This window comes from Salvelinus alpinus, chromosome 32 (genome assembly GCF_045679555.1).
Source record: "Salvelinus alpinus chromosome 32, SLU_Salpinus.1, whole genome shotgun sequence".
NCBI lineage: Eukaryota > Metazoa > Chordata > Actinopteri > Salmoniformes > Salmonidae > Salvelinus > Salvelinus alpinus.
Window position 1 is genome coordinate 8,008,773 of NC_092117.1, and position 26,805 is coordinate 8,035,577.

Genomic DNA, 26,805 nt, shown 5'->3' on the forward strand with positions numbered 1-26,805 from the left:
TGGGATGCTTGCTGACATTACCTGCTGTGTAGGAGATGATTACAGCACTGCGTCGCGCTAAACAGCCCTCAGCGCTGCCGAGACGGAAACTTTTAAGACCTCCCCTTTTTTAACGGTGGATTTGTGCATGTGTGGCCGGAGGCTTCATTAAATGAAGGGCCCCCGTGTTCAGACACTTAATGGTCTGTAAAACTGTTGCCTACTCATTAATCCTTTGGCTCAAGGCATCCTTACTGATTCAAAGCTCAAAAGGAAGGAAATGTACAGCCAGAAAGGGACAGAAATATCTCGTGGTGTATGAATAAGTGGCCTACATTAAAGCGTTTTAAAATATGTACGTTTCTCTTCATCAACCGACTTGTGACAGGAAATTGCCTAGGCTATACATTTTGATGCGAGATTGTTTTTAATCCGTATTTAAGTCATATTACAGCTGCTTTTGCTTCATAATCTATGTGGAATGTAGGTAGTGAGGATGTTGGTAGTGTGAACGATCATGTATTCAGTATGTGAAAGAGTTGGAGGATTTCTAATCTGTTCCTATCCTAGTGGGAAGTGAATGGTTGGTTCTTGGTTCTACTCCGTGTTGCTCAGTTGGTAGAGCATGGGCCTTGCAATGCCAGGGTTGTGGGTTCGATTCCCACAGTGGACCAGTACAAAAATGTATGCACTCACTACTGTAAGTCTCTCTGGATAAGAGCCTCTGCTAAATGATCAAAATGTTAATGTCCCTCCAATGTCATCAGTTAATGACTACGTCGTCATCTCCTCTCCCAATGCCCTCTGGGAAATGCTGTTTCCTTTCGATGAAGTAGGGCAACGCAGTCAAGCAAGTTCGGAAAGTACCGGCTCAGTAGTGTTTGCCTCTTGATTGACCTCAGTGTCTTGGTTGGACAGGAGGAGTGGTTAGAGCTGCACTTTCTCCTGCCATTATTGCTCTTTAAAGGGGCAATCAGGAGTTGCTACATCCAATAACATGTAGCCATTGAATCTTAAAGAATATAGCTTATAAATGCCTCATGAGCTTAGTTCAACTGTCCTTCCCCATCTGAACCCAAAATATAAGCTTGCATTACTCTAATGTTTGTAATCAAAGAAAATGTAAACAAACACTACAGCAAGGATATATGCCTCAAAACATGGGTAAAACTATAATTTTGATTTCATGGATGGTCAATGCGTGAATTCATAGCTCTGTCTATGAATTTGAGAGTGGTTCAATTTATCCAGCCTCATCCCTCAGATTTTTACCAAACAAGGGGTGGGGAGGCCGCTTTGTTATTATTTCTACTGCTGATTGCCGTTTTAAGAAGAGCCTGGCAGATTTATGGGCAGCAAGAGGAACACAGCATCCCCACAATTACTGTGGGTGCTGGAATTAAATTGACAATTTGTAATGTTAATCTCCTTAGCGCTCCTGGACTGGGGAAGCTACATAACCACCCGGGCCAAAGCCCAGAGGAAATCAATCCTCTTCCTGCTACTGCCTACTCTCCACTATCTGTCCCCCATCTCATCTTATCTACTCAGCTCCCGCTCTCCCTTTTCTCTTATCCAACCGTATCTCTCCCTATATATCTCTTTCTTCTCTGTTGTCATCCCTCAACCATGTTTCTCTTTCTTTTTATATCTCCCACTCTCTCTCTTTCTCTAGTATCTCTCACCCAATTTGTTCTCTCTCTCTCTCTCTCTCTCTCTCTCTCTCTCTCTGTCTTACTTGGGGGTGATTTTATTTTCCATGAAGTGGAACCGTGTGCCAGTGAGTCAGACTGGCCCCCTATTGTTCGGGATTTTGAAGGTTGTTATTTAGTTGGGATCTCACAGTTGGCTTATTTAACTCAGTTGCAGACCATAAACTGGTGGCAGTTCTAGACATCTGTTTATAATGGTTCCAGATGTTTCATGTTACTTGGCTTACCTAACAGCCCTGTGATTAAACTTGCTTGATTTTCAGGCAATTTTTACTTTGATATTTGCATAATGATATGCTTCTACTGCGAGGCTATATAGAAATGTGCAAATTCACAACTCAATATTCATAATAAAATACATCAGGCACTGAAGTACAGTAGCAGCATAAAATGTACAATGTCAATACCTATATTAAATGTATAATGTCAATATTTATTTTATTATATAACAGTGCCTCTATGTCCACAGTTATTAATATTATCTCCTCACAAGGGTATTCTGCTATACTGTGAGCACCAGGGCTCCACCTTTGACATGAGCAAGCTGCCTAGTCGCAGGTTCGAGGCCATGGACCACTTCGAGAAGTGCTTCCTGATCCTGAGACTGGAGGAGGGACAGATGGAGGGGGATGGAGGGCTGCAGAAGGACCCAGGGGAGAGCAGGGGCTGGAGGGCCGTACGGGTGGACCTGGTGGCCCCACCTGTTGACCGCTATGCCTTTGCCCTCCTGGGCTGGACCGGCTCCAGGGTAGGCATGGATCAAATTCATGTAAAATTAATGTGGATGCCAAGACATCCACATTCATTCCTCCATTGACTAAAACCATAACAAAAACAAGCTTGATGGAGATTTCCTTATTCAATCTTGTTCTGAGGGCAACGATTCACATTAGTTTCTGCTTTCGAGGCAGAGCTGCTCTCAGGACACGTTTGAATAAGGAAAAATTCAATTTGGGGAAAAAAATGATCCAATTCACGTAGCGCTCGACAGAGTAGTCAATAACCAAAAAAAACCCATTGATGATGAGAAATACATACATAGCAATGGGAAGTAGGGGTGCTGAGGGTGCCGCATTACCCCCTGTAAAATCTGAATTAAAAACAAATCTAGTTTTAAAAAAGTAATAATAAAAATGCATAAAAAATTCACAAAATTAGTGTACTGTTCCTTTTCTAGTCCTGCATGAGCGGACTGATATAGCCGTCTGTAGTGGCTATAAAAATTGCAGCACCCCCACCCCCAAACATCTTCCCGCAGCTATGAATGAATACATAGCTAAATCCCAGGAACTGATCTAATATGGCAGACGTCTTACTGTTGAGGAATAAAGTAACCCGAGGGTGGCGGAAAAGGGAGATCAATTAAATGAAAAAGGATAAGAAGAGATTTGAATTGTGATTATATTCTTCCACAGCAGTTTGAGAGAGATCTGAGGAGGTTTGCCAGGAAGGAGAGGGGGATGTGTCTTGACAACCACGCCCTGTATGACAAAACCAAGGTACTGTTTGTTCTCTCAGATAGACCGCAACTAGAATACAAGGTGCAGCCATTTGTTTTAGACCAGTTCTGTCCCAACCTTGGTGATGCTCAATATATCTTTACTATTTTTTAAGTCACCTACTGTTGTGCAAGTACAGCAGTTGTGCCTGTATTTCTGTGTGCTTTTGCAAACATATTGAAAACATGTGGAAACCAAGCTTGAGCTTATTCTGAGAGTAAACTGAACGAGAGCAGCAACTCCATGAAGTCATTCAAATTTCCCCTCACTTGATCCTGGTAGAAATTCTTTAGAGAGAGAGAGAGAGAGAGAGAGAGAGAGAGCAGTCCTTGCACTGCATAGTACTGAGTAAAAACGTCTATCTGTGGTTTTGTGCAGAGTGCAGTTTCAGGTGGGATTTGCACAAAAGTTTAGCCTCCGCACACAGTGCGTGTTTATGAATTTAGGTGGTGAATTACAGCAAAGCCCTTGTCCTCAAAGGTTATTGGAGGGATTAGGCTTGGGTGTTAGAATACGTGGGCTGGGGATACACAGACACATTATCTTAAATTAGTTGATGCCTCCTCTGAGTGAGCAGAAACTCGATATTGGCGTGAGGACAAACATTTTCTTTTGCTTGCTGTGAGGGGCCATGATGCGCCACACACACACATGCACGCGCACGTACATACGAAGGCACGCACACAGAAAAAAACACACATGCACAAACACGCGTGCGTACAAATGCACACGCAGACAGATGCATGCACGCACATCAGTAACACACACACACCCATTCTAAAATACACACTAAAACAAGAAGCAATCTAAAATAATCCGCTTTGCCGTTATAAGTGAATAAAATCCATCTAAACAGTTTCATTATATCTGGTAGAAGCTTGTTAGGTGAAGTTAATTTCACTGGGAAGCACAAGGTTCATTTAGACATTTACAAATGTATTCAATTGCATCTCAGTTTCAGCCAACCGATTGATCTGATATCCGTTTACATCTCGCTAGACTTCAAATCACATTAACCCCTCACTTGCCCACACAGCAAGACCTTATTACACTCAGTTTAAGGACAATATCCCATTTGTTTGGATTCAAGATGTAATTAGTCCTTTTCTCACAGAGGGTTACTGTTATTACTCTGTTACTACTGCACTATAAGCTACATACTACGGTGTGAAGTTGTGGTAGATACATTTTGAATCAGGGTGTTTCATTTTTCAACCACTTAAAGGGAAACTTCAAAATGTTTCAACTTCATATTCATAGTCATCATCTCCGGCACCACCCCAACATCGTCAACCAATGAGTAGACAATTAGAAGGCAATTAGTAGGCAATGCCTACTCATGATTGGTTAAAACCACGTGATGCACACAACTGACGTCATTGGAAACACTTATCTTTCTCAATATATTTTTTTACTACAAAACTTAGAAACCATTTTCACGTATGTTGATGTTGGGGTGCTGCTGGAGATGAGGAATATGAAGTTGAAACATTTTGAAGTTTCTCTTTTAAGTAGCTGAACAATAAAACACACGTATTCAAAATATATCTTTCCCTTTAAGGGTCATCCTAAAGCTTACCCTAAAATCCCTCTGAACAAGTATAACATAAGATAATGTGTCACAGTCTCAGCTGACAGGTTGTGCATACACTTAGCCCTGCTAAAAGCATGGTATCCTGAAGATATGTATCTCGTCTCATGTACATTTACAGGGCCGGGGGGGGGGGGGGGGGCCAGGAATGTCACTGACCTGTCACCACAACGTTCCCATAACCCCCTCCCTGGGGAACAGGGGTCAGGACATAAAGAGAGCAGGGTGGCAGCTTTATGACACATATTGTACAGACGCTGCCATCTCAGATGTTGTTTATTCAAACACAAGGACAGAGAGAAGCACACAGGCTGTGCAGTGAACCGTGTGCTGGGAGGATATGAGTGATCCGATCACATACATTTACACTCACAAGGAGTGGTGGGATGGAGTGTATGGTTGAGTTTTTGAGTTTAACGAGGAAAGCGTTGTGAACATTTTGATAAATTGAGATGTTTTTGTTATGTGCATGCACATGCGTGTGCACGTATGTATGCATGTACAGTATATACACACACACACACACACACACACACACACACACACACACACACACACACACACACACACACACACACACACACACACACACACACACACACACACACACACACACACACACACACACACACACACACACACACACACACACACACACACACCTCACTTATTTAGGCTCGCTTTGACACAGACTGCAGTTTCACTGCTAGTTTCAAGGTCGGCAGATCACTTAAAAGGGTATAGGTTCTGACGGAATCATTCAACAGTGTTTTTCAGCTCTCCGCTCCACATTGCAGCCATAATTAAGGTAATGAAGATCAATTAACTGTCTAAGTCACCGTGCTGCCTCCAACTCCATAGATAATTGATCATTCTTTCTGTTCTTCTGTTCGCGCCAGGCATGGAGGAGTGGTCCCTCTTTGTCCGGCCCTCGTCACTGTTGAAAAGCCCTCATTAATTTGATCAACGTATGGCCGCCACTGCTCAGATAATGGGACTTTTATCTTTGTGGCCGTCCTAATTGACCAATCTTTTCCCAGTGAGTCGGTGCTCTGCATCTGACTTGTGGCAAGAGAAAATGGGAGATGTGGGAATGGGCTGATTAGGAGGGAGGGGGGTTACTTGTCGCCGCCCAACCATTGAAGCCCAAGCACGGTCATTTAGAGGACTTTTATCTTGTCATGTGCTTCAAAGAGCCCTCGCTGCATGGATGCACGACTTTCTCGGTCTCACTGTAACATGTAATATGGTTTAAAAAAAATATGTCTCAACACACTAATGATCCACTCCCAATTAAGGAAGGAGTTTCAGGGGAATAACCTGGAGAATGAGAGTAAATGCCTTTCAAGACAGCTTGTCATAAGGCAGTAGCAATAACTTGCAGTTTGACTTACTATACAAACATCACAGAGTACTACAGTCCTGTGTGGTTCAGTTCGTAGAGCGTGGCGCTTGCACCGCCAAGGATTGTGGGTTCGATTCCCACTGGGTCCACCCATGCAAAAAAAATGTACGCACGCATGACTGTACTTCATTTTGAATAAAAGTGTCTTCTAAATGGCGTAGTATTATACATATTACAGTCATTCTGAACGGTGTCCATATTAGGACAGAGACATACTCCCAAGGCCTCAGATCAATATAGTGGTACTGCAGCTGTATTTTAAAGCGTACATTAGCCCAGTATGTGAGTGAGGGCCTGTGCTCTATGGGAGCGGAGAGCGGGGAGTTGGGGTGAGCGTCTGTCCTCTGCTGTTAGGCTGAAGGTGTGGGATAATTAATATGTGTTGTGGGCTTGATGAATGAGGACAGGTGGAGGATTTCATCAGGCCCAGACTTACTGACCCCTTCCCCGAGCAGGAGGGCTCCATGACCTGTCCAACACCTCCTAAACACAGCCCTCTACTGCACGGTGTACCCTTGAAATTCCCTGCGTGTGAGAGTATGTGTGCGTGAGCTAGAGTGCGTATGTGTAAAGAAAAGTATGAGTATTTGCGGGTACAAATGCATATGCAAATGTGTTTCTCTACTGTATGTGCTAGTGTGTAAGTATGAATGTATGCTGCATAAGTAATGTATGTGTGATTATTACTATATATCAGTATGTGAGTCTCTTTTTGTGTGTGTGTGTGTGTGTGTGTGTGTTTGTGCTGTCATGCAGTGTGTGTGCGTGTGCGTGTGTGTGAAGAAGTATCTCACAGAGGGTAATTACTCAAAGCCAAATGTAACAGTGTGATTAATGATGTGGTGGTCAGGACGTTTTGGAGTCTGATATCCTAGCTTTAGCTGTAGCAGTGTGGTGATATGAGAGGAGACATGTATATTCTATCACCTCCTAGGAGTCTCACTATCCACCTCTCCTCTGAAAACAACAGGAACTGGAGCCAAACTGTGCTTTTGAAGTGTCATTGAGTTGGAAGGACAGTGATAAAACTAAGATGAACTAGGCTTTATCAGAATATTTTAACACGATGAAATCACTGTTTTCAAGTGTGGAGCAGGGCAGCTTCTGAGCTCAAAACCTGGTGTACTGCATTTAAGGTTAGAGGTGGGTCTGAAACTCAGCACTACATTTTGCCTTGCAAATACGCAGAGCTAGTATTTGAATTGACAATTTACCCATTTAATAGACATTGCACACTGTAAAAAGAAAGTGTTTTGGGACCAAAATTCCCCAATGCCACCTCTGTTGTCAGACATTTAGAGGAAATTCTCAACACCACAATTCAATCTTATTCCCTCTCAGTTAAGTTCACATCTGTTGCAGTTTGTAACATTCAGTTTTTAAAAAATCCTCCGGAAACACTCTAGTTTACAGTCAGTTGTGTGTATAGCTGCCTGTCATATTTCAGATGCAGCATGTGGAGTGTTCACAACTCGTCTTCCTCCCCTCCCTCCATTCTCCCTCCATTCTCAGAGCAGCGGATGTGTGGATGTGTGGACAATACCGGGGCAATTGCACTGGGCTTTGGGGAGCGGTGTTTTTTGAATGCTCCCTAGCTGGTGCTGAAAGGCACTGTTTGCAGAGAGGATAAAAACTGCTTGGAAAGAGGTCATTCTCAAAAAGGAGAGGATCGGGAGAAAATGCTCTGGGTTTAATGTTGCGTCCCTCAGAGAGTCACACAGACACCTGTGAGGTGTGACAGACAAACATACAGACAGGTGAACAGACAAAGTAGGGTAGAGTGTCTTTACGCATCAGGAGAGGCAGTTTGAGATTTTGAGCGTTCACATTTTCATAATCTTTCATGGATAGACTACGTAAACATAAATGGTACCATTGATCAGAGGAAGGTCCTAAAAATTGTAAAAGACTCCAGCCACCCTAGTCATAGACTGTTCTCTGTGCGGCGGAGTACCGGAGCGCCAAGTCTAGGTCCAAAAGGCTTCTTAACAGCTTCTACCCTCAAGCCATAAGACTCCTGAACAGCTAATCAAAGGGATACCGAGGCCCCTCTTTTACGCTGCTGCCACTCTCTGTTTATTATATACGCATTGTCACTAACTCTACCTACATGTACATACAGTGGGGAGAACAAGTATTTGATACACTGCCGATTTTGCAGGTTTTCCTACTTACAAAGCATGTAGAGGTCTGTCATTTTTATCATAGGTACACTTCAACTGTGAGAGACGGAATCTAAAACAAAAATCCAGAAAATCACATTGTATGATTTTTAAGTAATTAATTAGCATTTTATTGCATGACATAAGTATTTGATACATCAGAAAAGCAGAACTTAATATTTAGTACAGAAACCTTTGTTTGCAATTACAGAGATCATACGTTTCCTGTAGTTCTTGACCAGGTTTGCACACACTGCAGCAGGGATTTTGGCCCACTCCTCCATACAGACCTTCTCCAGATCCTTCAGGTTTCGGGGCTGTCGCTGGGCAATACGGACTTTCAGCTCCCTCCAAAGATTTTCTATTGGGTTCAGGTCTGGAGACTGGCTAGGCCACTCCGGGACCTTGAGATGCTTCTTACGGAGCCACTCCTTAGTTGCCCTGGCTGTGTGTTGCGGGTCGTTGTCATGCTGGAAGACCCAGCCACGACCCATCTTCAATGCTCTTACTGAGGGAAGGAGGTTGTTGGCCAAGATCTCGCGATACATGGCCCCATCCATCCTCCCCTCAATACGGTGCAGTCGTCCTGTCCCCTTTGCAGAAAAGCATCCCCAAAGAATGATGTTTCCACCTCCATGCTTCACGATTGGGATGGTGTTCTTGGGGCTGTACTCATCCTTCTTCTTCCTCCAAACACGGCGAGTGGAGTTTAGACCAAAAAGCTCTATTTTTGTCTCATCAGACCACATGACCTTCACCCATTCCTCCTCTGGATCATCCAGATGGTCATTGGCAAACTTCAGACGGGCCTGGACATGCGCTGGCTTGAGCAGGGGGACCTTGCGTGCGCTGCAGTATTTTAATCCATGACGGCGTAATGTGTTACTAATGGTTTTCTTTGAGACTGTGGTCCCAGCTCTCTTCAGGTCATTGACCAGGTCCTGCCGTGTAGTTCTGGGCTGATCCCTCACCTTCCTCATGATCATTGATGCCCCACGAGGTGAGATCTTGCATGGAGCCCCAGACCGAGGATGATTGACAGTCATCTTGAACTTCTACCATTTTCTAATAATTGCGCCAACAGTTGTTGCCTTCTCACCAAGCTGCTTGCCTATTGTCCTGTAGCCCATACCAGCCTTGTGCAGGTCTACAATTTTATCCCTGATGTCCTTACACAGCTCTCTGGTCTTGGCCATTGTGGAGAGGTTGGAGTCTGTTTGATTGAGTGTGTGGACAGGTGTCTTTTATACAGGTAACGAGTTCAAACAGGTGCAGTTAATACAGGTAATGAGTGGAGAACAGGAGGGCTTCTTAAAGAAAAACTAACAGGTCTGTGAGAGCCGGAATTCTTACTGGTTGGTAGGTGATCAAATACTTATGTCATGCAATAAAATGCAAATTAATTACTTAAAAATCATACAATGTGATTTTCTGGATTTTTGTTTTAGATTCCGTCTCTCACAGTTGAAGTGTACCTATGATAAAAATTACAGACCTCTACATGCTTTGTAAGTAGGAAAACCTGCAAAATCGGCAGTGTATCAAATACTTGTTCTCCCCACTGTATATTACCTCAATTACCTCGACTAACCGGTGCCACCGCACATTGACTCTGTACCGGTACCCCCTGTATATAGCCTCGTTACTGTTTATTTTACTGTTGCTGTTGAATAATTTGGTACTTTTATTTACTTATCTATTTTTTACTTAACACTTTTTTTCCTTAAAACTTCTGAAAGCATTGTTGGTTAAGGGCTTGCAAGTAAGCATTTCACTGTAAGGTCTACACCTGTTGTATTCGGCGCAAGTGACAAATAAAATGTGATTTGATTTGATCTGTCAAGAGACTATGGGATGCAACCGCTAACGAGCACCAGTAGTTCTTGTGCCTGGGTTTTTCATCACTGGTTATTTGGATGTATTAGCTTTGGGTGAAGGCGGTGCTTAAATTGGCAGGATAGATTTTCTGGCGTGTGCAGTAGTCAATGTAATGCTGGGAAAAACTTGACGGACCCCTCCTCATACAGCATTGTAATTAATTAAACAAACATGGTGCAAAAGCCTCCTGGATAAAAAAAAAAGAAAACTGGAAGTTGTTGATCTACTTTCAATGCAAATCCCCATTTGCTCCTCCATTATATAATAATGGGCATACCGCCAATAACATGGTATTCTGGGACAGTAGCCTCTTCGCGAGGGAGACCTGACACATTGGTCTCCCCCAGACCCAAATATTTACAAGCCCTCTGGTTTACCTGTTTCCGGGAAAAAAATGCTGTCACCGAAGGCATGTCTATAATCTGACCCAGCAGACACAAACCAGCTCCACAATGCTGTCTCCCTGCAAGGAGCTACCCTTGGAAAACAAAAGGAGTTACTTCAAGGTCTTATGGAGGGACACCATACCGTGACAGAACACCATAACCAGGCATTCGTTACCTTGCTGGAGCAATTCCTCAGATTCCCCACTGGGCAGCGGGTCACACCCGTAATCTCCCAGCCTACCCTAGTGTCCCGAGAACCCCGCTTACCTCCTCCGGAGTGCTACGCTGGAGATTCCGGAACCTGTCGGGCTTTTCTCTCCCAATGCTCACTCATTTTTGAGCTGCAGCCTTCTTCGTTCCCCTCGGACTGCTTGGGGATAGCGTACATCATAACGCTGATGGCCAGGAGGGCACTCACCTTTGGTTACGGCGGTGTGGGAGCAACAATCTGCCGTCTGCCTCAGTCTGGAGGAGTTTGTGGAGGTGGTTCGGAAGGTGTTTGATTCTCTGTTGTCCGGGAGAGAGGCTGCTCGCAAGCTGCTCGCAAGCTGCTCCAGCTGCGTCAAGACTCCCGCAGTGTGGCAGACTATACGGTGGATTTCAGAGTGCGAGGAACCCGGAAACGCTGTTCGACATGTTCCTACACAGAGTATCGGAGAAAGTAAAGGATGAGCTTGCAGCCCAGGAACGACCAACGGATCTCAACTCGCTCATCGCCTTGACCATTCAGATCGATGGGCAACTAGGGGAACTAAGGAAGGAGAGGAGATTCGATTTCACTCACCCGTCCAAGGATTCCACCTCGCCTCCGAGGTATCCCGGAAGTCCCCGACGGCTCCGTTGCCGAGAGAACCCGATGCTACCCGTGTTCCCCTGAGAGCCTCTGAAGACAGACGATTCACCTCTTCCCGAGCACATGCAACTAGTCAGAGCTAAGCTGTCTCCAGCTGAATGGCTATACTGGCTTCACGCTAAGAGCTGCCTGTATTGCGGGACTACTGGTCATTTCTTCTCTACCAGTCCACTAAAGACCAGGCTCACCGGTAGGAGCGAGTACTCTGGTGGGCCATATGGAGAACTTTTCTTCTCCCCTTACTTGCATCCCTTTTCATGCCATATTGCTGTGGGGGAAACAGTCAAAATCTCTCTGGGTACTTATCAACTCTGGCGCCAATGCAAGCTATATGGACGCTTCCGAGTTGGGTATACCCACTCAGCCCCTCTCTATTCCCATGGACGTTAGAGCACTGGACGGGCGCTCTATAGACCGGGTCACCCACAATACCACCCCCATCAACCTACATCTGTCAGGGAACCACAGTGAGACGATCTAGTTCCTGCTCATTATGTCTCCTCAGGTTCCCGTGGTATTGGGATTCTCATGGCTCCAATGACACAATCCCCTCATTGACTGGTCTGCCAGTGCTATCATGGGCTGGAGCACGTTCTGTCACGCCCATTGCCTGAAGTCAGTGCAGCCTGCCCTGGGACGTCTTCCTGGGGGCTCGGAAGTTGCCTAGGACCTCTCCACCATTCCCGAGGAGTACCAGGACCTGTTGGTGTTCAGTAAGGCCCTGCCCACTTCGCAGCCGCAGCACCGACCATATGACTGCGGGATTGACCTTTTCCCAGACACCACTCCGCCCCGGGGATGACTGTACTCTCTGTCGGGTCTGGAGACCAAGGCTATGGAGACCTACATTGAGGACTCCCTAGCTGCAGGGTTCATCCGTCCTTCTGCCTCCCCCACCAGAGCAGGGTTCTTCTTAGTGGAGAAGGACAAAACCCTGGGCCCGTGCAACGACTACCGGGGTCTTAACGACATCACGGTGAAGAACCGGTACCCGCTACCTCTCATCTCCTTGGCCTTTGAGCCGCTTCAGGGGGCCACCGTGTTCTCCAAGCTGGACCTATGGAACGCCTACCACCTGGAGCGGATTCGGGAAGGGGACGAGTGGAAGACTGGCTTCAACATGTCCAGTGGTCGCTACGAGTATCTGGTCATGCCATTTGGCCTTACCAACGCCCCTACTGTGTTCCAGGCTCTGGTTAATGACGTTCTCCATGACATGTTGAACCGGTTCGTCTTCGTCTACCTTGATGACATCCTTGTCTTCTCCCACTCCACCCAAGAACATGTGATCCACGTCTGACAGGTTCTCCAAAGCCTCCTGGAGATCTAGCTTTTTGTAAAAGCAGAGAAGTGCGAATTACATCGCTCCACCATCCCCTTTCTGGGTTACATCATCGCTGCAGGGAGTATACAGATGGATCCTGAGATGGTGAGAGTGGTGGTATATTGGCCACAGCCTACGTCCAGAGTACAGCTGCAACATTTCCTGGGGTTCGCTAACTTTTATCGCCGCTTTATCCGGGGCTACTGCAACCTGGCTTCCCCCTGTCTCCACTCACCTCTCCCCAGCTGCTGACAGGGCATTCCGGGATCTCAAACAGCATTCATAAAGCATATATAAACATGCCTCACTTATCAAACTAATACAGACACAACACAGATAGGAATATTTTATCTACATTTTCCAGATGTAGCATAAAAAACAATTGCTGAGGACATCACCAAAGAATCCTACTATTGACATTTTTCTGTTTGACTTTTCTTGAATAGATTTACACAAATATTCATGTTCAAAGCTTTAAACGAAATTCCCCATTTTCAGACTCATACATACAGTATTGGCGCCAGAGGGGATGGGCCATTTGTGCTATTTTGTGTTTTTTATTTTGTACATAATGTTGCTACTACCGTCTCTTATGACCGAAAAGCGCCTCTGGATATTAGAATAGCGATTACTCACCTCGAATTGGACGAAGATTTTTTTTATTTAATGAGTCTGACGTGCCAACAGACATGGCACCTCTAGCTCCTAAGCAACTTTGCAGTGTTTTTTCTTTTTTTTGCAGTATTATTTCTTACATTATTAGCCCAGGACGTTTTTCGTGTTATTCCATACAGCCGGAAAGAACTTTTGGATATCAGAGTGGCGTTAACTCACCAGCATTACGACCAGGAATACGACTTTCCCAAATTGGATCCTTTGTTCATACCCCACAGGGCAATTGAACTTATCCCAGAGGCTGCTCCAAGTCGCCGCTGGCGGAGAAAAGGTATTCAGGGTGGACTTCTAGTCTGACTCAGGAGATGGGCACACCATCCACCACTTCCGAGTATATTACTCACTAATATTCAGTATCGGACAATAAAGTAGACGAGCTAATTGCGAGGATCTCCTTCCAGAAAGACATCAAGGACTGTAACATACTCTGTTTCATGGAATCATGGCTCTCTTGGGAAATACTTTCCCCATCCATACAGCAAGCTGAGTTCTCAGAGCAGACAGGAATAAAGAACTCTCCGGGAATAAGAAAGGCGGGGGTGTATGCTTCATGATTAGCTACTCATGGTGTGATTGTGATAACATACAGAAAGTAATTTTGTTCACCCAACCTAGAATACCTCACAATCAATTGCCGACCGTATTACCTCCCAAGAGAATTCTCTTTGGTTAGAGTCACAGACGTGTATATTTCCCTCAAGCCGATACCATGATGGCCCTCAAGGAACTACACTGGACTTTATTTAACTGGAAACGACATATCCTGAGGCCGCATTTATTGTAGCTGCGGATTTTAAATAAGCAAATTTGAGGAAAAAGCTACCGAAGTTCTATAAAACATTGACTGTACTACTCGTTTAGGGAAAACACTAGATCACTGCTACTTGCCTTTTCGAGATGCCAACAAGGCCCTCCCCCACCCTCCCTTCGGCAAATCAGATCACGACTCCATTTTGCTCTTCCCTTCCTATAGGCAGAAACTCAAACAGGAAGAACCTGTGCTAAGGTCTATTCAACGCTGGTCTGACCAATTGGATGCTTCAAGATTGTTTTGATCACGCAGACTGGGATACGTTCCGGGTAGCCTCTGAAAATAAAATTGACGCTTACACTGGCACGGTGACTGAGTTCCTCAAGAAGTCTATAGGGGATGTTGTTCCAACGGCGACTATTAAAACCTACCCAAATCATAAACCGAGGATAGATGGCAGCATTCGCGCAAAACTGAAAGCTGAACCACCGCATTTAACCATGGAAAGGTGACTGGGAATATGGTCAAATACAAATAGAAATAGTGTAGGTATTCCTTCCATAAGGCCATCAAATAGGCAAAACGCCAGTACTGAGACAAAGTGGAGTCGCAATTCAACGGCTCAGACACGAGACGTATGTGGCAAGGTCTACAGAAAGTCACGGATTACAAAGGGAAAACCAGCCACGTCTCGGACACCGACGTCTTGCTCCCGGACAAGCTAAACACCTTCTCCCAAGGACTGTGGGTTCTCGTTCTCTGTGGCAGATGTGAGTAAGACATTTAAGCGTGTTAATAAAACAGTTTCATTAACTTTTAATAATGCGGTTAGGACCTGTTATAACACATTCATGAAATGCTTGTAAGGAATGAATTATGGATATGTAGTCAAAGTAAATTGTTACTGAAACCTGTGTTAGATGCAGTTTTTCCTTAGCTCACCGAATGAACTCCATACATCCCCAAAGGTGCGAAGCCACCTCGTAATCTCGAGGGACAACTACTACGTAGTATAGAGAGTAAGGAGTGAGCCTCGTAAAAATGTGGATATTAACTTTTATTTCACAGTGGTTCACACATGTTACAATACGTGCTGACTGGTAAGACATTCTGTATTACAAATACAATATACTGACACCCATGCACTTTTCTGAAATGTTGCCCTATTTCTTTTAACATAAATGTAGATGAAACAAAAATGGTCTCCACACGTTGTTATTGGATTGTCACATTTTTTTTTTGGGGGGGGGGGACGACGACTTACGTTCCAATGTTAATTAAGAAAATTCAAATGAATGGCATGGACACAATTATTGGCACCTAGGAGCTACCTCTGGGTTAAACAGCCTTTGGCGAAGATAACTCCAAAAATAAGCTTTTTGTAGCCGTCAGCTTCTTGGCACCCAGGAGCTTGCTGCACCTTTCACTGGCAACTTGTCCCACACTTCAGCTGCACACTACTCCAATTCTTCAAAGTTTGAGGGGTGCCTTCCAACAACTGCTGTTTTCAGATCTCACCATAGGTTTCTAATGGGATTCAGATCTGGACTCATTGCTGGCCACTCTAGAGCAGTCTTCAACCATTCCTGGGATCTTTTTGACACACACACACACACACACACACACACACACACACACACACAACTTCTTCTTGGTTGGGTCCTCTTATAGTCCACTTAGGCCGCCTGGTCTTCATCACTGATTGATTCTTTTTTGCTGCCTCCTGAATTCAATCTGAGTGCAGCTGCTGTAATCAGGGCCTACTCTTCTGGCTTGGACCAGACCAGCCTTTATGGCACAGTCAGTTTATCTGGATGCAGCCCTGCAACAGGTCTGTCTCTCTGCTTACAGCCTGGGTCATGTTCATTCAGCCTGGTCTCATAGATTAGATGTAACATAGTAAAAGTAAATCCAGGACACTCAAATTAGTATGATGTATTATGTTTGGTATGGTTACATAAGACAGATGGCTAAGGCAAACACTGAAGCAGGGTGGTTGGTTGGGCGTTTAACACAAACGTCTAGCAACCCAAAGGTTACCAGTTTTAATTTCATTATGGACCATTTTCGCAAATTCAACTACTTACTACTTTTTTGAAACTTTGCAACTACTTAGCATTTTAGCTAACCCTTCCCCTAACCCTAACCTTAAAACCCTTTTAGCTAACTCTTCCCCTAACCCTAACCTTAACCGTTTAACCTAACTCCTAAACATAACCCTAACCTAGCTAAAGTTAGCCAGCTAGCTAACGTTAGGCACCTAGCTAGAATTAATGACATATTATACATTTTGCAGGTTCGTAACATATTGTACATTTTGCAAATTCGTAACATATAATACGAATTGTAATTCGTGACATATCATACGAAATTGGTGATGGACATCCACAAATGAATACATACCATACAAAACGTAACATATCATACTAAATGAAGTATCTCGGATTTACATACAGAATAATATGAAGTGCTCTGAGACCAGCTTGATGTGCCTGGACTGTGCCTATAAATGCTCATTTTTGATTTCCATTTTTAAATGTTTTCTACTGCGTGCCCTAATGAATACAACCCAGATTAAAACTCTCTCATTCACTCTCCTTGACCAGGAGAAACTGTCCGCTTTGGATAACAAAGACCAAGAGGCAGTTTAGCTTAAAACCTTTAAACATGTACAATATTCTGGCCGTCAAGAGCAGTTCAAGGACTTTCTTTTGACATTTTCTTTGGTTTATCATTGGGTGTTGACGTTAAGAACAGGTCTGAAAGCTCTGGCTTTGAGAGGGCAGAGTGTCAGGTATTAGTGGAGATGGTATGACACTAGGTTGATATACATAATGAAGCTCACATTTGCTGTAGATTTAGTTTCATATGTGGCAATATACTTCACTTAAGTCCTTTAAGCGTTTCAAATGTAAATAAAGTTACTGTAAGCAAACTCAATGAAAGCATATAAAAACTCGAGCCAGCGTTTGGACTCAAATTTTCCATGACTATATATAGTCTGCCAATGTCCATTGTGAGGAGATTGTCATGCTTTTTACACAGAGATCTCTTCAAAGCCAACCCTTCACAATGCCTCTCAATCTCCCTCTCCTTGAACATGGAGCCTTTTCTCTCCATCCACCAAAGAAATCCCATCCCCAGTGACAGGGGAACAATGCAAATATGGACTCTCATTTCAGGCTACAATTGCCGTGTGATTGGGTCATTTTCCATGGAGGTCAGGGACACAATTAAGGCCGGTGTAATAGGAGTGATAGGGGAGAGTCAGGGAGAGAGAGCTACAGGGAAATTGATGGCGTGCAATGAGAGAGTGACAGGAGCGGGGTGTTGAACTGTTGGCCTGTGGTGGTAGATTACGGAGACTACTGAGTCTCCGTGTGGGCATAGTGCTGAAGGCAGGTGGGGGTGATGATGCTGGCAGCACTGAGTTATCAGGAAGTGGTATGTGTGCGTGCGTGTATGACTGTATGTTTTATCTGGGTTGAGATTTCACTTTTACTGAAAGATCAGAAGCCACAGGTATACAGTGTCCATGTTAAATATGTTATAACAATAATAATAAATGGATAATGTTATACATGGAACTTTATTAAACCATTAACTTATTGAGTTGATATTTAACTTCCAGATCTGTACAGATGGTTCCTGGTAAGGCCACGCTAAGCAATGTATGTTGTGTGATCATATTCTATCGAGGGACCTTACACTGAGTGTGCAAAGCATTAGGAACACCTTCCTATTATTGAGTTGCACCCCCTTTTAACCTCAGAACAACCTCAATTCGCCAGGGCATGGACTCTACAAGGTGTCGAAAGCGTTCCACGGGGATGCTGGCCCATGTTGACTCCAATGCTTTCCAGAGTTGTGTCAACTTGGCTGGATGTCCTTTGGGTGGTGGGCCATTCTTGATACACAAGGGAAACTGTTGACCGTGTAAAACCCAGCAGCGTTGCAGTTCTTGACACACTCAAACCAGTACGCCTGGCACCATCTACCATACCCCTTTCAAAAGGCACTTAAATATTTTGTCTTGCCCCTTCACTTTCTGAATGGTACACATTCACAATCCATGTCTCTATTGTCTCAAGGCTTAACAATCCTATAACCTGTCTCCTGCCCTTCATCTACACTGATTGAAGTGGATTTAACAGGTGACATTAATAAGGGATCATAGCTTTCACCTGGATTCACTTGGTCAGTCTATGTCAGGGAAAGAGCAGGTGTTCCAGTGTATGTTAGTCAAAATGAATTATTCTGAAGGTCAATGCCTTTGAGGGAAGCAATGCAACTGAGATTGAGCTATGGATGGAGAGGTCAAGAAACCTTGTTAGAGAAAAGAGAGAACAGAGACATAAGACAGAGCGAGACAGAGGGAGAGACAGATAGGGGGAAAAAACATTGATTAAAACAGTCCCCACACGAGGGTGAATAATACCATGTGAATAATGCCAAAGTTTCTCTCACCATCGTCCCTTATTTCCTCACCTCCCCCCTCCCTTCCCATCCTCCCTTCCTCCCACACAAGGCCCATTACCAGTCTTTCCTGGGAGAGAAAACGAGTGGTATTTATAGATCTGTCAATGTTTTTCTGTCAAAAATGGAATTCAATGCCAAGCTATTATCCTTGAATCCACAACCTACAATCTATTCTTATGGAATCATAAAGAAAATAAATTAGTTCCGAACTCAGAAGATTTCAGAAGAGAATAGGAGGGGGAGGATGAAAGAGACAGGGGAAGGAAGGGGGTAACGATAGGAGTGCGGTGTCGTCGCTCGGGCTAACTCCAGAGACGGATCTTGCTCCATTATTGATGAAAGTGAATTGCAGAGGTTTTCACTCTGGCTCTGATGTTGGATCTATCTGCCTGTCATATAACATGAATTGACATGGCCCTTGCGGTGACACAGGCACCATCCATCCGTAGCTCCTATTTCCTGCTATTGTGTGCTATTCCTGCAACCATGGCATGACCATTTACTGTGACCACAGTAAAAAACTAGAGGCAACAATGACCGTATGTGTGTGTATGAGAGAGTTAAAGGTAGCCTGCCCACTAGCTTAATATTTTGTTACTGCGACATGAACAGTTCCAATACAATAGCCATACACATTCAAATCAGTTACATATCTTATCTCGTTATCAGATGAAAACACAGTTAAAAAAACAACAACTTCAAAATAGCTCATATTTTGCAGATGCTTTTTTCATTCATCAGAATCCCCCTAGTGCTGATACAGCAGCATTGGATCACAATGCAGGAAGAAGTAAATTGGTCATGCAAAAAAACATCCCCTTTTGAAGAAACCAATTAATTATTTACAGGCTTCAGTAGAGCAGAGAAACTTAATTTATTGTTATCATTAAAGGAGCGTTCTGGTTGGGTCCGTACAAGAGAGAGCCGGGCAAAAGGCTCATTAGTTAGCCGGGAACTTCATAACACTGCAGCAGTTTAGAATACTTCCTAGAACTTCATGGATATTTCCTAACTTCAGCATTCTATTGTTACTGCATTGGAATACATTGGAAAATAAAGCCTAATCAACAATACCAATTGACAATATGGATTTACTGTAGGAGGGAACTCTGAAACTCTCCAACTTGACAGTGTCATATAAGTCAGGTATAATCAAGGAACGGCTGTGGCGTTCTATGGAAATAATCCACGATGCAAGGGGTGTGATACAGACTTGAGGTGCCGTTTTCATCTCATACTGACATCTGTTGTCTATAGCCCAAATCATACAGGTAGATTTTTTTTTTATTCACGTGTCAACCAGCGTTCTAACACGGGAAATAGAATGCATGGGAGTGAATCAGGGAAAAGGGAAGGGCCCCGAGCATCAACGGCGTCTTGCGCGTATAGCACGTTCAATTAGGCAGCAAGTGTCACGCCCCGGTCTGTTTCACCTGTCCTTGTGCTTGTCTCCACCCTCCTCCAGGTGTCGCCCATCTCCCCCATTATCCCCTGGGTACTTATACCTGTGTTCTCTGTTTGTCTGTTGCCAGTTCGTCTTGTTGGTCAAGTCATTCAGCGTTTTGTCTCAGCTCCTGCTTTTCCCCAGTCTCTCTTTTTCTCGCTCTCCTGGTTATGACCTTTGCCCGTCCTGACTCTGAGCCGGCCTGCCTGACCACTCTGCCTGCCCCTGACCCTGAGCCTGCTTGCCGTCCTGTGCCTTTGCCACTACTCTGGATTATCGACTCCCGCCTGCCTTGACCTGTCGTTTGCCTGCCCCTGTTGCTGTAATAAACATTGTTACTTCAACACAGTCTGCATTTGGGTCTTACCTGAAACGTGATAGCAAGTTTATTTTGCTCATGTTTATGCATAGAAAAATAACTTTTGTGCATTGTTACCTCTGGAATTATTTTATTTTGTTACGAAGTGTCTATTTAGTGATGATAAGTTTAACTGCAAGCCAATATTATGTATAGGATAGTGCTTTAATAAAAAATGTGTATCAATACTAGAATGCAACAACATTCAACTGGGTTGTGATACAGAAATATATATATACACATGTATTTATTTAAATGTTATTTTATTTAACCTTTATTTAACTTGGCAAGTCAGTTAAGAATAAATTCTTATTTACAGTGATGGCCTACGCCGGCCAAATCCAGAAAATGCTGGGCCAATTGTGCCCCGCCTGTCACGACTCCTGCTGAAGGTGGTTCCCCTTCCTGTTTGGGTGGCGGTTGTGGTCACCGACCTACTAGCTGCCACTGATCCTGTTTTCCCCTTTTATGTTTATTGGTTGCACCTGTGTGTAGTTTAGGTGATTGGTAGGGCTTTATTTACCAGCGGGCCCGCCTGCTGGTTGTGCGGGATTGTTTTCGATGTACATGTTTGTACACGGCTGTATGTCACGGTTGTCCGTGTGTTTTGGGTTTTTGCTGGACTGTTTAAGTCCCCGTGTTTTGGGCGGCGTCTGTTCACTATAGTGATGGAAATAAAAGTACGCTACTCATAACTCGCTGCTTCCTGCACCTGACTTCTTCCCCACTACACCCCAGACGTTACACCGCACTATGGGACTCCCAATCACTGCCGGATGTGATACAGCCTGGATTCAAAACAGGGTGTCTGTAGTGATGCGTCTAGCACTGAGATGCAGTGCCTTAGATCGCTACGCCACTCGGGAGCCCTGGTTCAAATCCATACATGTTACGTTGTCAATGGAATTTCTTGACAGTATCGCCGTTTTTGATTACAGACGATTGATTAATAAAGTTCAAACAGAGTGCATGGTTATTGAGTGCCTTGGTTCAAATGAATCAATCTGGTCTAGAGATTGAGTGGGGCATTTGTAGAAAGGAAATTAGAGGAATTTTTATGATTTTCCCCTACCTTGCTAAAGTTGAACGGTAAAAAAAATATTAGTCTGTATAGGTTATGGTTGATCTGACAAATAGGCTGCCTGTTTGAAGACAATAGTCTTGCACACGCAAATTCACGCCGTTGACGAACGTCACTCCATGTGATTTGGGCTTACGTTAGTCATATGACAGTCATGTGTTATGTCGGCCTTATGACTGAGGGCGGAAGGAACGTGTTACAGAGGACAGAAATAGAGCATTATTACTTAATAGGCAATGAGATGTAATGCCTTTATCTTCCTCTGATCATTACATTTGGACACTCATGAACAAACAACGGTCATTTACTGGATGTTTATGTGGCTACATAAACACAAATGAAAACCAAAACGTATGAAACCATGGTGGCCAAATAAACTAATTCTGTGTGTATGATTAAAAGGTTGATTATCTGGCACTGTTTTCCCTTACTGCCCAGTGCATTTGGGCTGATTAGCAGGCTGAGAGAGTTAGGTAATGAAAACCACATTCAGCTCAATAGCCTTTTTATGGTTCAGAGTGGTTTATGATGCTAACACTAATTGCTGGGTTGATTAGTTAGGTGTCTGAGTTGTCTCCTCTCTCTGTGGTGCTATTCTGTTGCTCTAGGGTGCCCGAAGAAGGCTGGGGGTGTGCGCTTGCGTGTGTGTGTGTTCTGATCGTGGGCGGATCTTTTCAGCAGGACAGCAGAGGCCCAAATCGACTCCCTCTTTTCCGCCACTGTCAGCCCTTTCCTGTAAGCTGCAATAAAGATAGATTAATTTAGAGACAATCCAAATATTTTCGATTCATCAATCTCTAGGCAATAACAACCTGGTTCAAGGTGGTGACAGTAAGGAGAAAACAATCTAAACAAAGGGAGGGAGGAAGGCTGTGGCCCAGGCTGGTATGCCTTATGTAATAGCCTTGATGTGGTTTGATACAGTATCTATAGATTTCTAATGGAGAGACCCACAGGAATAGTATGACGGGGACAGTAGAAATATGATACAGTAAGCTATAGGTGAATGTGTGTCTTCTTTACTGAAACAATATGTTCTTCAGTCCTGGGGAAACCTTTTTAGGGGTGTCAAATGTAAATGGTTGATTTTGAAAAGGTGACTTTTTCCAAAATACTTATTTTCCTTTCAATACATAAAATGCATCGCTTCCTGTCCAACAGAGGAACACAAACACAACAGTCCTGAATTGCCATGTCCTTCAGACATACTTATCTCTGCCAATGTATTATACTCTAGATGATGAATATCAACACTGAGATTACAATAAAACATAAAGTAGCCTACTCTCCGACATGCCACCTGTTGTGTGTGTCTGTCGTATTTGTGTAGCCTTTGTAAATTTACATGTTCCTATTAGTTGTCTTTTTGTGAGTGGATTTGCATATTATTCAACCGTTTGCATATCCCTGTGTCTAAGGACCCACAAACCAGCAGGTCTGTTGCAGTATGTGTGTGCAGTGTGCGTGTGTGTGTGTTTGGTTTTACTATTCTTGTGGGTACCAGAAGTGTCGTCGGTCACCACAAGTAAAAAATACATTTTTAAAAAGAGCAAATTTTAGGCTTAGGGGTTAGGTTTAGGTTTAAGAGGGTTTCTGTTTGTGCTGGTATCAAACCTTGGGTTGCATGTGCCTATTGCAACGTCCTGCTCTGTCCGCATATTGCAAGTCAGTCTGGAGAGGGTGGGGGAACACGGGGTGGTTATTTACCCTGAGGGATCAATGGAGGTTGATAGCTCAGAGGGGTCACCTGCGACAGTTCAACGAGAGGAAGACGACAATAAGACGAAGACGAGGGCTGATTAAGTGCTGAGGGTAATCAAGTAGAAAATTATCATAATAAATCATGCAACTGGATCAATACATTTATGTCAAATCACGCCAAGTGATAAAGGGATTGAGGGATTCCATGCTACACAAATAAGTGCTATGTTAAAGCGGTGAAAATAAGAACATGAAATACATATGCAAAGGGAAAAACCAAAGACAAAACAAGACAGGGCAAATAAACACTTTCTTTTCTGAACTTCCTCCTGGTGTTGGTGGACCCTCTGGCTAATTGGGCCCCCACTGACTCCTACAGGTCAAGGCTGTATATTATTCTTTAGCATTGAAGCGAAGTCCAGACAAGTTTAAGTTTGGCTATCCACCCGGATGCAGCTGCTCTTCTCTGGGCTATGGTCCAGGAGGCTTTCATCACCAGAACCAGTGATGCTGAGGGAGGTTGTGGGGTGGGTTTGAAAGTGTTTGACCAGGTGTGTTTGTAGTGTGTTTTTTCCCAATTGTGTAGAGGTGTGTGTGTGTGTGTGTGTGTGTGTGTGTGTGTGTGTGTGTGTGTGTGTGTGTGTGTGTGTGTGTGTGTGTGTGTGTGTGTGTGTGTGTGTGTGTGTGTGTGTGTGTGTGTGTGTGTGTGTGTGTGTGTGTGTGTGTGTGTCCGTGTGGATGGGCATGGCTTTTTGAGTGGCAGCCAAGCATTTCCATTTCCATCAGGCCCATCCTCTTGAGTGGCAGCCAACCATTTTCATCAGGCCCATCCATCAGGCTGTGTGTCATGGCAGGGAGGCAGTGACATAGAGCAGAGCTGGGGCAGGTGTTTAGAGGGCCTGATGTCTGTGTTCACATCCATGAGATCTGTAATTACGTAGTGGACAGAAAAAATACACAGCTGATTAGCTGCTCATTAATGAAGGCAAGGACACTGAAATGCTGGAACGCAAACTCCAGCTCCTCTGCCCTCTGGCCTGAGCTGGTACTGCTACACTTACTCTGTTGGAAGTGGAGTGCTTACTATAGTTGTGTTATGGCAGAATAAAGTAGTACTTATTGTAGTACATGGAAGGTAGGATCATTTGTGCATGACATATGCTCCTTATTGGAGTAAAAGGGTTTACGTCAAGTCTCAGAAGAGCAACAATTTGTTCTTGGTCAAAGCTTTCAGGTGGCCAGTAAGTAAAGCAATGTTATCCCCAGAGGGGATTGGTCAGAGCTCACATTTCACAGACCAGGCTTCGACTTGATCGAGGACCATGGATAAATTGGTCAGTAGTTGGAGCTGATCCTTGTCTGTACTGTTTCCTTTGTTAGCTGGACCTTACCATAGCTTTCTGTGGAGCCTTTTGAACTGCTAGCATGCATCTTGTTACGGATGCCTGAACTATGAGCTAAATCAACTTTAGAACTGACTGTCCAAAGCTCTTATATGTAACCACCAGTTTCCCCGTCACTGTGTGTATTTTGACTTATTTGCTTCCTGAAGTCTGCTCTGGAACTATGGAGTTGGGAAGAATAGAGCCAGTAGCACTCATCTCTGTGGAAAGGTTTTAATGCTGTAACTCTATCTTCCACTGACCCTACGCACGCTTGTTAGAATATATACAGTTGAAGTCGGAAGTTTACATACACTTCATTAAAACTCGTTTTTCAACCACTCCACAAATTTCGTGTTAACCAACAATAGTTTTGGCAAGTCAATTAGGACATCTACTTTGTGCATGACACAAGTAATTTTTCCAACAATTGTTTACAGACAGATCATTTCACTTATAATTCACTGTATCACAATTCCAGTGGGTCAGAAGTTTACATACACTAAGTTGACTGCCTTTAAACAGCTTGGAAAATTCCAGAAAATGATGTCATGGCTTTAGAAGCTTCTGATAGGCTAATTGACATAATTTGAGTCAATTGGAGGTGTACCTGTGGATGTATTTCAAGGCCTACCTACAAACTCAGTGCCTCTTTGCTTGACATCATGGGAAAATCAAAAGACATCAGCCAAGACTTCAGAAAAAACATTGTAGACCTCCAGAAGTCTGGTCCATCCTTGGGAGCAATTTCCAAACGCCTGAAGGTACCACTGTCACGCCCTGGCCATAGAGAGGCTTTTATTCTCTATGTTGGTTAGGCCAGGGTGTGACTAGGGTGGGCATTCTAGTTTCTTTATTTCTATGTTTTTATTTCTTTGTGTTTGGCCGGGTGTGGTTCTCAATCAGAGGGCAGCTGTCTATCGTTGTCTCTGATTGGGAATCATACTTAGGCAGCCTTTTTCCCACCTGGGTTTGTGGGTAGTTGTTTTCTGTATAGTTTAGTATCCTTACAGAACTGTTCGTTTTTCTCTTTGTTAATTTTGTTCTAGTTTTCTGATTTAATAAAATATCATGAACACGTCCAGTCATTTCCAGGAAGAGGATCGTGACAACCACGTTCATCTGTACAAACAATAGTAAGCAAGTATGAACACCATGGGACCACGCAGCCATCATACCGCTCAGGAAGGAGACGCATTCTGTCTCCTAGAGATGAACATACCTTGGTGCGAAAAGTGCGAATCAATCCCAGAACAACAGCATAGGACCTTGTGAAGATGCTGGAGGAAACAGGTACAAAAGTATCTATATCCACCGTAAAACGAGTCCTATATCGACATAACCTGAAATAACGCTCAGCAAGGAAGAAGCCACTGCTCCAAAACCGCCATAAAAAGCCAGACTACGGTTTGCAACTGCACATGGGGATAAAGATTGAACTTTTTGGAGAAATGTCCTCTGGTCTGATGAAACTAAATTAAAACTTTTTGGCAGTAATGACCATCGTTACGTTGGGAAGACAAAAGGGGCTTGCAAGCCGAAGAACACCATCCCAACCGTGAAGCACGGGGGTGGCAGCATCATGTTGTGGGGGTGCTTTGCTGCAGGAGGGACTGGTGCACTTCACAAAATAGATGGCATCATGAGGCAGGAAAATTATGTGGATATATTGAAGCAACATCTCAAGACATCAGTCAGGAAGTTAAATCTTGGTCATAAATTGGTCTTCCAAATGACCCCAAGCATACTTCCAAAGTTGGCTTAAGGACAACAAAGTCAAGGTATTGGAGTGGCCATCACAAAGCCCTGACCTCAATCCTATAGAACATTTATGGGCAGAACTGAAAAAGCGTGTGTGAGCAAGGAGTCCTACATACCTGACTCAGTTACACCAGCTCTGTCAGGAGGAATGGGCCAAAATTCACCCAACTTATGATGGGAAGCTTGTGGAAGGCTACTAAACGTTTGACCCAAGTTATACAATTCAAAGGGCAATGCTACCAAATACTATTTGAGTGTATGTAAATTTCTGACCCACTGGGAATGTGATGAAAAAAATTATATCTGAAACAAATCATTCTCTCTATTATTATTCTGACATTTCACATTCTTAAAATAAAGTGGTGATCCTAACTGACCTAAGAC

General features: G+C 43.9%; 1 protein-coding gene across 1 annotated transcript in view; it reads left to right on the plus strand.

Moving 5' to 3' along the window:
- The window catches only part of dntt (deoxynucleotidyltransferase, terminal), a 151,106-nt gene that overhangs the window by 118,988 nt on the left and 5,313 nt on the right, over positions 1–26,805 (plus strand). The window contains exons 9-10 of the mRNA XM_071380301.1: positions 2,185–2,439; positions 3,107–3,190. Coding sequence (XP_071236402.1) covers positions 2,185–2,439; positions 3,107–3,190 — 339 coding nt within the window. The remainder of the gene's footprint in view (positions 1–2,184; positions 2,440–3,106; positions 3,191–26,805) is intronic.